We start from the raw sequence: 11,707 nt of genomic DNA, 5'->3' as shown, positions 1-11,707 counted from the left end.
TTTTGGGGGGTAGAGCTGCCTCATTCAGGCTCCTTTTGCTGTGCTGCCCATGTGGAACCTGAAATTAAGTCCGTCTTAGAACCCTGAGTAACAAAAGAGCTGATAAAGGTTATATTAAGGGCATATGGCAGGGACTGGGTTTAGCAGGCTTTAGAAGCTTTAGAGGGAGATAGGGATAAGGCAGCATTTCCTATTCAGTCTACAGCTTAAAGCTGATGACTCTTTTGAGCCTGACAACAGACATTTAATATGAATGCGTTAGGAATCACCAGCGTTCCTTTTTCTTTTTTTTCTTTTTTTTTGAGACGGAGTCTCGCTCTGTCGCCCAGGCTGGAGTGCGGTGGTGCGATCTCAGCTCACTGCAAGCCCCACCTCCTGGGTTCACGGCATTCTCCTGCCTCAGCCTCCGGAGTAGCTGGGACTACAGGCAACCACTCTGCCACCACACCACACCCGGCTCATTTTTTTGTATTTTTAGTAGAGACGGGGTTTCACCGTGTTAGCCGGGATGGTCTCGATCTCCTTACCTCGTGATCCGCCCGCCTCAGCCTCGCAAAGTGCTGGGATTGCAGGCGTGAGCCACCATGCCTGGCCCACACCAGCATTCCTTTTACAAGTGGAGTCTGGACAGTGAATTGCTCACCTGAGGTCACACAGCTTCCAGTGGCTGAGCTGTGACCATAGAGCAAGTATCTTGCCACCCAGGGCAAGGCCTTCACCACTGCTGGATAGGAAGCTCAGAGGCCTCATTAATAGCACACATTGAGAGACTGAGGTGAATTGTCAGCAACTTTAATAGATTCAGGTTGTGTCTGCCTAAGCAGACTGACATGGGGATGTCTGAAAGCTCCAGCTTCTGTAACCTAACATGGCCAGTCCTCTTGGATGAGTTCCTGCCTCTGCCTTCACAGGCACCAGCTGGCCCAGGAGAACTAGACAATGGCTTTATTGTTGTACAGCTCATTAGCAGAAGCCCACTCCAATGAGCCTCTGGACAAGGCCAGTAGATTACCACTGGCCAGCCAGAAAGCTGTGGGGCTCCCCCAACCCAGCCTGAGGCAATGAGAGTGATGGACTCTTTTTAATCTATACAGCGATCCTTAATCTTTGGGGAGGGGCACAGGTCACACACAGACTACTTTGGAAAATACGTGAAAGCTATAGGTGACCTCATCCCACCTCCAGAATACATGCACATATGTCTCAACTTTCACATACAGTTTCAGGGGGTTCACAGGTTTTTTAAAAATCCATTAGAGAACTCAACGCACTTGTGCTTTTCCTCACCACTGTCTTTTCAGTAAAGAGAACATCCAGCAAGCCCCCTGCACAGGCTTCTTCCTCCCTCTTCCTGACAGTGGCCTCTGTGCTTGGCCAGACTCCACCGAGCCCTTCATTTACAGAGTGGGCAGCCCTTCCTCTTCAGTTCCGGTGGGCAGAGCATCTTTGCCCCTCTCTCTTTCTCCTTACTGGATTAGATGGTTATCATGTCTTCCAGGAGCTTCCCGGTCTTCCAGAGTGCAGGTAAATCCAGTCTCCCTCCAGGATGTCATCAGAGGCACCCACATTCTTCCACAATCATGTCTTTGTGGTGATCTAGGAGCACTCTGCCATTGTCCACATACAGCATGCTCAGCGGCTTGGTCTTCACTGGGGCACAGCAAGTAGAAGGGACTCGGTGGGGCTGGTAACGTTTCAGCAGACTCTGTAAAGGAAAGGAAAGGAATGTCAATTCACATCCTGATGGGCAGGTCAGAATAGTAGTATTTCTGGGTAAAGAGTAAAAAAGTTATGGAGTTAAAGTCATTTCCTGAGTGCAAAAATAGAAGAAAATTATTTTCATAAAGGAATTAGCTTGCCAATATATCATCAACTCTAAAGTCTAAACTGACTTTAGCTCTGTGCTTGTTTTGTGAAAACAGCCTTTAAACAGATTCAAAAAGTCACATGTATCTGGGTAGAGTAGTAGCTAATTTTTTTTTTTTTTAGTAGTAGCTAATTTTTATGTTCTCCTATTATTCTAATCTAAAGCAAATACTATTTTTTTTTTTCTTTTTTGAGATGATCTTGCTCTGTTGCCCAGGCTGGAGTGCAGTGGTGTAATCACAGCTCACTGCATCCTCAACCTCCTGGGCTCAGGTGATCCTCCCACCTCAACCACTTGAGTAGCTGGGACTACAGGTGCATGCCACCATGCCTGGCTAATTTTTGTATTTTTTGTAGAAATAGGGTTTCGGCATGTTGCCCAGGCTGGTCTTGACCTCCTGGGCTCAAGCGATCCACCCACCTCAGCCTCCCAAAATGTTGGAATTACAGGAGTGAGCCACCATGCCCAGCTGTGAATACCAATTTTTAAAATATTCCAAGAAACTCATGGTTTAGTTCTAGAAATATGAAGCAGAATAGTTAGTCATGTGGAAATTCTTATGGGATTTGCTGTCAGCCAGAGAAGGACAGAGAGAGTCAATAGGAGGAAAGGTAACAAGACCTTGGCATTTTGGAACCAGGCCCTGTCCCTGTGGTCTACTAACATCTTTTTAGATCAGAGTGTCAGAGTTGGCAATTGGGACTGTCTGGGTCTTTGTGGTGCTGCAGGTGGGCAATGAAAATCAGCAGGCCTGGGTGAGGCTCAGGACAGGTCCTTGGAAGCTCTAGCACCCCCGATGACTCCTTGCATGACCTTAGCCCATGTGCTCACGCTCTCTAGAGATCCTGAACCCCGCCTGAGGCTTGGCATGGAGGATATACTGCAAGTCCAGGAGATTCTCATTCCAGACTTCATGGAGTAAAATGAAAACATTTTGGTCCCATATGACCTTTGACAGCAGGGCAGGGCCACCTATAACATCAGATCTACCGTATTAGGCTCTATTTTCTGTTCTCTCCATCTTATTCTCATTCCTAACTCACCAGCCCTGTTCTTCCTCCACCACCTCCTAGACCTTAGGCTGACTAGTGGCACCAAGTGGCAGCCTCTGGCCTTGTCTACTTCTTTTTCTTGTTTTTGAGACAGAGTTTCACTCTTGTTGCCCAGGCTAGAGTGCAATGGCATGATCTCGGCTCACTGCAACCTCTGCCTCCTGGGTTCAAGCGATTCTCCTGCCTCAGCCTCCCAAGTAGCTGGGATTACAGGCACGTGCCACAATACCTGGCTGATTTTTGTATTTTGTGTCACCATGCTGGTCAGCCTGGTCTCGAACTCCTAACTTCAGGTGATCCACCCACCTCAGCCTCCCAAAGTGCTGGGATCATAGGCATGTGCCACCGCACCTGGCTGGCCTTGTCTACTTCTGTAGAATGAGTAGTCAATTCTCAACTAAAATACTGTAGCTGGAACAGTGTGATTCCAACCATGGCCCCATAATGCAGCCAAACATGCCTGTTACCTACCAACTACTTTACATGTCATATGCATGTCATCTCATTAACCCTACAGCATCCCTATGAAATATGGCATTGCCCTCCTCATCTTACAGGTGGAAAAACTGAAGCTTGAGAGAATAAGCAACCTAATCAGTATCACACAGCTAATAAGGAGTCAAATGCAGGCCTGCCTGTCCCCAAAGTCCAGATTCTTCCTTTCCTAGAATGTCAGGGCTAGGGAAGTGCTGAGACCCTCTGGTCTACCCCCACCCCCTAATTTTATGGAAGACAAGGATAAAGTCCCAGGGAAACAATGTGTTCAAGGCTACCCAATGACGCATGACCCCATACAGGCTTTATAAGGATGTTACACTCGGTCATCTCTACATCCCTGATACCTAGCACAGGATCTGGCACATTGGAGATGCTTGAATAACTGTGAATGCAGGAACACAGTCATTTAATAGCTAAGCTAGAGCCCTGTCCCCCAAGGCTGGCTTACTGCCTCCCCTTCGCCTCATGCCTGGCATCCCACCTGGATGTATGCATGGTTGGTTGGATGAAACTCCTCCCCGACAGGATTAGGACACTCGCCCTCGCAGCGATAGGCGTTGTACTGCTTGGGGTAGATGATCCAGGAGCCCCATCCGATCAGGTTGAAGTCCACCTGGAACTTGACCTTCCGACACAGTTGACTTCTGTCTGGCAAGTGATGTCGACGGTGCCTCTTGCCCCACTCCCAGGACAGCTGTCCCTCCTGGGCCCGCCAGGAGCTCTCGGCTTCCCACAGCAAGGTGGACCCACCCAGCTGTCTCTGCTCCTGCGAGAGGTTGGAGTAGAGCATAAGGAGCACATCGGTTGCAGGCGGTGTGGGGGGCCGCTGCCAGCACTCTCCAGCTACCCTGGACATCTGCTTCTCCAGGGTCCCAGGGTGCTTCAGCCACTTGGAGAGTGGCCTGGTCACCTCCAAGACCATGTTGCCCAAGGAAAAGGTGACCTGGGACAAAGTGACAGTGAACAGGTCCATCTGAAACCGCTCAAAGCAGCTGGCTGAAGCCTGCTCTGTGTCAGGCTTTGGCTGGTGGAAAATCTCAATGGCAAGTGAGCCCTCAGTGGGGAGGTCCACGGGGCTGGACAGCTGCAGCCGGAGCTCAGCCCATGCCAGATCCTCTTGTTGGCTCAGGAAGGAGAAGTCAAAAGCAAAGGTCCAGTTCTGCCCATCCACCTCCACATCTGGGTAGAAGAAAACCAGGAAGGAAGCAGGGTGAGTGAGGGCCTCCCCCAGCCTCAGTCCATGTCACAACCAACATAGCTCTTGCTGGAGGCCTTACCTTATATAGAATTACCTTCGAATTCTCACCCCAACCCTGTGAATTGGTAAGATTTTTGAGTCCCTTTTACAGATGAGGAAAACTGAGGCTCACAGTGGTTAAAAGACCTGACCAAGGTGTCATTCTTGGAAGGTGGCAGAGCCAAGAGTAAACCTGGATTTGCCCAACTGCCAAGCCCAGACTCCAAATCACTGTTCTTCCAGTCCCCCTTCCAAGATAACTTGCAAAGCCAGAGGACAGTCAGTAAAAATGTGATGAGTTGCATCTCCCTCTCCCCTCTCTCCTCTGGTACATAAAGTCTGACCAACATGGAGAAACCCCATCTCTATTAAAAATACAAAATTAGGCCGGGTGCGGTGGCTCAAGCCTGTAATCCCAGCACTTTGGGAGGCCGAGACGGGCGGATCATGAGGTCAGGAGATCGAGACCATCCTGGCTAACATGGCGAAACCCCATCTCTACTAAAAAATACAAAAAACTAGCCAGGCGAGGTGGTAGGCGCCTGTAGTCCCAGCTACTCGGGAGGCTGAGGCAGGAGAATGGCGTGAACCCAGGAGGCGGAGCTTGCAGTGAGCCGAGATCCAGCCACTGCACTCCAGCCTGGGCGACAGAGCGAGACTCTGTCTCAAAAAAAAAAAAAAAAAAAATACAAAATTAGATCGGTGTGGTGGTTTGCACCGGTAATCCCAGCTACTCGAGAGGCTGAGGCAGGAGAATCATTTGAACCCAGGAGGCAGAAGTTGCAGTGAGCCGAGACAGTGCCATTGCACTCCAGCCTGAGCAACAAGAGTGAAACTCTGTCTCAAAAAAAAAAAAAAAAAAGACAAAACAGAGTGGCCTGTTTTACAGACACATTGAGTTAAATGTGAATATCATGGAAAAGCTCAGAGCTCTCAGGGAGGCACAGGCAGTAGAAGCCAAAGACTGGGCCGGGCTCAGTGACTCACACTATAGTCCCAGCATTTTAGGAGTCTGAGGTGGGCAGATCACAAGGTCAGGAGATTGAGACTGTTTGTGAATGGTGAAACCCCGTCTCTACTGAAAATACAAAAAATTAGCCGGGTGTGGTGGCAGGCACCTGTAGTCCCAGATACTTGGGAGGCTGAGGAGGGAGAATGGCATGAACCCAGGAGGCAGAGTTTACAGTGAGCTGAGATTGCGCCACTGCACTGCAGTCTGGGCGACAGAGCGAGACTCCATCTCAAAAAAAAAAAAAAAAAAAAAAGAAGGAGCCAAAGACTGGTCACCCTCTGCCCACTCCCCGGTTCCTAAGAGTTTTTGGCAACCTTACAAATAGGTTTCTAAAGGCTTTTTAGGCATGACTACCCACCTACAGGATGCTCGCCCATTCCTTTCCCAGGTCATTCACACACCTAGGGCACACAGCAATCGCATGCACCCAGAAGCTTCCAGAAGGCTGAAAGTGGGAGTTGCCCCATTACAATGCAAGGTGGATTATTTCCCAAAGAAATTCAGTTTCTCTCTGACCAAAGATGCTCTATGAGACAATAGATGAATAAACTGTTAGATGCTCAGACTGGACCTACCTCAGAGATCATCACCCGGAAGACACACACACCCAGCCCTGTTCCACTCACCCAAGACAACCAAACCCAAACTGGATGACAAGGAGTAGGGGAGCACACTCCATTTATTCTGGTCCTGGATTGATTTTCCCTGATGTCTGGGAATAGCACAGATTTGTGGATTTTCAGGTCACTTAATAGTGATGCCGGGCGCAGTGGCTCACGCCTGTAATCCCAGCACTTTGGGAGGCCGAGGCGGGTGGATCACCTGAGGTCGGGAGTTTGAAACCAGCCTGACCAACATGGAGAAACCCTGTCTCTACTAAAAATACAAAATTAGCTGGGTGTGGTGGCTCACACCTGTAATCCTAGCTACTCAGGAAGGCTGAGGCAGGAGAATTGCTTGAACCCAGGAGGTGGAGGTTGCGGTGAGCCGGGATCACGCCACTGAACTCCAGTCTGGGTGACATCAGCAAAACTCTGTCTCAAAAAAAAAGTGATGAACTTTCTTCAAGCTCAGTTTCCTCTTCTTTGCAATGGGAATAATGCTGCACCACCCTCTCTAATTATCACAAGGATCCAGAGAAATAAAGAGGTTTGAAGGTTTATTGCTAAATAAAAGTCAGGGGTTATTCATTAGAAATAAGACAGGGAGTTTGTAACTCTTTGTGAATAGACTCTGGAGTTAGTTATGATCTCTAATGTAGTTCTAGCCTGGCTGCATAACAGTTTATTCATGGACTGTCTCCTAGAGGATCTTTGGTCAGAGAGGAAGTGAATTTCTCTGGGAAATCCAGCTTGTATTGTAAAGGGGCCACTCCCAATCTCAGCCTTGTGGCAGCTTCTCCCACCCCATCTCCAGCAGCTCTTTTTCACTTAATTTCCACTTCCCTCCTCATTAGCACCTATAGGAGGCAATAACCGGCCCCTGACTAGCAGCTTTCCCCAGAAGTGTGGGGAGGAAGCTAACATTACTCAGTACCCACTGCTGCCACCTGTACCTGGAGGCTTGGGGCAGTGAGTTTAAAAACACTTTATCTTGGCCAGGTCTGGTGGCTCACGCCTATAATCCCAGCACTTTGGGAGGCTGAGGTGAGTGGATCACTTGAGGTCAGGAGTTCGAGACCAGCCTGATCAACATGGTGAAACCCTGTCTCTACTAAAAAAAAAAACAAAATTAGCCAGGCATGGTGGTGCACGCCTGTAATCCCAGCTACTTGAGAGGCTGAGGCAGGAGAATCCCTTGAACCCAGGAAGTGGACGTTGCAGTGAACCGACATTGCGCCATTGCACTCCAGCCTGGGCAACAAAAAGCAAAAACTGTCTCCAAAAAAAAAAAAAAAACTCTTTTAGAAGAAGGCACTCCTGCTCAAAGGTTAAGAGCGGGGCCCCTGAGTCCCCCCATGATGGCTCAAATTCTGTCACTTGCTGTTTGACATTGGTCAGGCTACTTTCCTTCTCTGAGCCTCAGTTTCCCTCTCTTAAAAGGGAGATGGAGGGGCCGGGCGCGGTGGCTCACGCCTGTAATCCCAGCACTTTGGGAGGCCAAGGCGGGCGGATCACGAGGTCAGGAGATTGAGACCATCCTGGCTAACACCGTGAAACCCCATCTCTACTAAAAATACAAAAAAAATTAGCCGGGCATGGTGGCGGGCGCCTGTAGTCCCAGCTACTCGGGAGGCTGAGGCAGGAGAATGGCGTGAACCCAGGTGGGGAGCTTGCAGTGAGCCGAGATCACGCCACAGCACTCCAGCCTGGGCGACAGAGCAGACTCCGTCTCAAAACAAAACAAAACAAAACAAAACAAACAAACAAACAAAAAACGGGAGATGGTAAGAGTAGCCACCTCACAGGGGTGTTAGGATTAACAGATAATTCATGTAATGTGCTTTGCCCAGCACAACCAAAATTCAATAAACACTGGCCATCATCAGCTGCCTCATTATTTCCCAGGTCCAAAAGTTAGAAACGAAGGTGTCCGGACAGGCCACAAGGGACCTGGACAGAAGTGCAAAGTCCCCTGTGAACAGGATGGACAGTGGTCAAGGCTGGGTAGGGAAGAGACCGCTCCTTCCTGCTGAAAGAAGTCTGTGACTCCACCACCCTTCCTGCCTTCTCCCACTGCTGCCAGGGCGCCCTGGGACAGGGCTGATAGGTTCTCTGGTTCATCTTAGAATAAGAGTTCTAACATTGTGGGTGTCACTGGTGCCTGACGCAAGGTAGGAATGTTCTCAGAAAAAAACAAATGCATCCAAATACAACAAATGTGATTTTAAGGTGGGTATGAGGAAGGGATTCACGGACACCCAAAAACCCATTCATATGCTGAATGCAGACTTAGCCACACAGATGCCCCTGATGTCCTCCTGGCCCACCTCCAGTTCTTTTTTTTTTTTTTTTTTTGAGATGAGTCTCGCTCTGTCGCCAGGCTGGAGTGCAGTGGTGCAATCTCGGTTCACTGCAGCCTCCACCTCCTGGGTACAAGCGATTCTGCTGCCTTACCCTCCCGAGTAGCTGGGACTACAAGTGCGCATCACCATGCCCAGCTAATTTTTGTACTTTTAGTAGAGACGGCGTTTCATCATGTTGGGCAGGATGGTCCTGATCTCTTGACCTCATGATCCGACCGCCTTGGCCTCCCAAAGTGCTGGGATTACAGGTGTGAGCCACTGCGCCCGGCCCCACCTCCCCTTCTGAAGAAGAAAGTGGCTGGGCTCACGCCCTTGGGTTCTCTTCCTGTCGGACACCACTGTCCCCAGACAGGGCTGTGAGGCAGGGCTGTGAGGGCCTGACACTGAGTGCCCACTCTACATTTTCATAAATTATAAGGGTCGTTACCACCAGTGGCTTCCCGTGTGCCAAGTGTTTCACAGGCATTCTCTAAATCTCCTCACTGTTCCTCTCATCTCACCATTTGCAGATGAGAAAACTGAAGGTCCAAGGTGAAGGTTAAATATCAACAGATACAGATGTAAACCCAATTGGACTCCAACATCCCTTTCATGCAACTGCGGTGCAGCTTATTCGAAATAAATCCAAGATGGAAGAAGTAGGGCTAGGACATCCCTTCTCCTCCAGTCTCCCTCCAGGCGGGCTCTTCCCACTGCTCTTAGAAAATGAGGCCGATTCACAACGTAAATGTGCCGCATGCCGCTGTACACTCAAAAGCAGTGTTTAGGCCCGGTGCGGTGGCTCACGCTTGTAATTCCAACACTTTGAGAGGCCGAGGCAAGCGGATCACGAGGCTAGGAATTCGAGACCAGCCTGGTCAGTATGGTGAAACCCTGTCTGTCCTAAAAATATAAAAAAAATAGCTGGGCGCGGTGGCGCGCGCCTGTAGTCTCAGTTACTCGGGAGGCTGAGGCAGGAGAATTGCTTGAACCTGGGAGGCGGAGGTTGCAGTGAGCCGAAATCGTGTCACTGCACCCCAGCCTGGGCGACAGAGGGAGACTCCGTCTCGAAGAAAAAACGAAAAACAGTGTTTAGCTGAAAGAGAACAGTCTCCTAATTTACAGAAGGGAAGGCAGAAAGAGAACCCAAGCCGCGCCAGGGACAACAGGGAATCAGGAAGCAGGATTTGAGGCCTAGAACCCAGTTTTCCAGATTCCTGTCCATCACCGCACACATCTCGAACTTTCCAGAAGGGAGTGAACTGGAAAAGCGCTCCCTCCCTTCTTTGACCACTCCCATCCCCGGCCGCTTTTCGGTGGAGGGGCCGAGCAATCCAGCAAATTTCTCATTGCCCCGCCCCCGAGGGTGTCCCCTACTCTGGCTGGTCCCCAGATGACCCTTCTGGAGAGGGTCACTGGCTGGCTGACCCCAGACGCGGGAGCGAGGAGCCCCCGGCATCAGGTCACAAGGGGCGGGCAGGCGGCAGGTCGGATCAGATTAGCCGATGTGGATTGCGCCCCAGCCCCGGGGAGGGCCGTCTGGCCCCCTCAGGCGGAGGAAGGCGCGGGCGGCCGCGACTGCCCAGGTGGCGGGATGTGGATTGAGGCGCGGAAGGGGCTCCCCCTCCGCAGCACCCACCTGCTCGCCGCGCTGGGTGCCCAGAAAGCGCTGCCAGGTACTCGAGGGCGATACCCTCAGATCCCTGCCGTCCTAGACACCCACTCCCCTGCAAATCATGGCCCCGAACCCGGGGTTAACTGAGACACTTGACACCTCCCCGGCGCGGCTGGAGGACCCAAGGCTGCCACAGTTCGCGACTTCGGGACAGCCCATCCCTGATCTCCGGACCGTGAGCCCGAATCTCCGATGTTACCAGCTCAGCTGCCGATACTCCGGACGTCACACCCCGGGACCCCTTCACCCTCACTCGCAGAAAGAAAAAAATTCGCCAAGAAGGAACCATTTCAGTAATACCAACGACCATTTACTGTGCCGTGCCGGGTACTGCGCTGAGCGTTTCGCGCGCATTGTCGTCTCGCGCATTCCACAGTCTGATAGACGAGGTGCTATTTATTACACCTATCCTACAGATGCGCAGACCCAGGCGCCGGGATAAGCAGCTTCACAAGACGGCAGCGATCAGCGCCTCCCACCCTTCTGCGCTGCACTCCGCGCAATCCCAAATCAAAACTCAGAGACTATGGTCCCCGTCGAGGACACACCCTGAACGCTAGAATCCCTACCCGACTGGGCCGTGGATACGCCCCCAGCCACCGACGCTGCACCCGGAGCCTGCTGACGCGGAGACACCGGCAGAGCCAGGCCCTGGACTCGGGACGCCCAGGCGGCTGCAAGCCCGGCTCGGAGCCGCAGGCCCCCAAACCAGAGCACTTCCCGAGTCCGCCGGCTGGAAGCGGCGGAGGCGCCCCGGGGTGCCCAGCGGAGCGCGGCAAGCGGCATAGCCTACCTTGTGCCTGCAGGCTGCGGATGATGTCCGCCCGCGGCAGCGGGTTGCGGTAGAGGCTCAGCATGTACGCCAGAGGGGACGGCGACGAGGGCTGCCCCCGCGTACGCAGGTGCGCAGTGGCCACTGTCGCATCACCCGCCTGGAGCAGGGCCCACCAGGCGTGCAGGAGGAAGGGCAGGCAGTGGGCGTGCATGGTGGGCTGGCCAGGCCTGAAAGCAGCACCTCCAGCCCTTATATCCTGGGCCTCAGCAGCCGCCCCGCCCCCACCTTTCCTCCCTCCGGGGAAGTTTTAAGATCATATAACCCCCGTCCGGAGGGTGGGGGGCAGAGAGACCTCCTGCTGGGGATGGGCGAGACCTGATCCTGGTGCGGAGGAGGCCCGCAAAGCTGGCGGAGGACCTAGTTCCAGGGACGGGATCTAGGGCTCCTGGTTTGCCTGGTCTGGACACCCTGGCACCCTGCTCCTGTAGGTACCAAAGGCCTTGATGCTGAGACAGAGCAGGCTTGTCCCGGCAGACTCCCGGGTCAGAACTGCAACTTCCTTACTCGGCCTCACCTGGGATCCCTGCCCCATCCTCTCCACTCACGCTGCAAATGGACCTCTGGCTCCTCAAGAAGCAGGAAGAGAA

General features: G+C 52.0%; 1 protein-coding gene across 1 annotated transcript; it reads right to left on the bottom strand.

Moving 5' to 3' along the window:
- Positions 1–778: 778 nt before the first annotated feature.
- NODAL (nodal growth differentiation factor) lies at positions 779–11,291 on the bottom strand. Its single transcript, XM_028826539.2, has 3 exons — positions 11,079–11,291; positions 3,899–4,596; positions 779–1,705 (listed from the first exon to the last, which is right to left on the bottom strand). The coding sequence occupies exons 1-3, from the start codon at positions 11,269–11,271 to the stop codon at positions 1,553–1,555; spliced, it is 1,044 nt and encodes a 347-aa protein (XP_028682372.1). The 5' UTR covers positions 11,272–11,291; the 3' UTR covers positions 779–1,552.
- Positions 11,292–11,707: the final 416 nt, after the last annotated feature.

The sequence above is a fragment of the Macaca mulatta genome, chromosome 9 (assembly GCF_049350105.2).
Source record: "Macaca mulatta isolate MMU2019108-1 chromosome 9, T2T-MMU8v2.0, whole genome shotgun sequence".
In the NCBI taxonomy this organism is placed as follows: domain Eukaryota; kingdom Metazoa; phylum Chordata; class Mammalia; order Primates; family Cercopithecidae; genus Macaca; species Macaca mulatta.
Note: the sequence above shows the minus strand (reverse complement) of the source record. Positions and strands in the feature narration are given on the sequence as shown.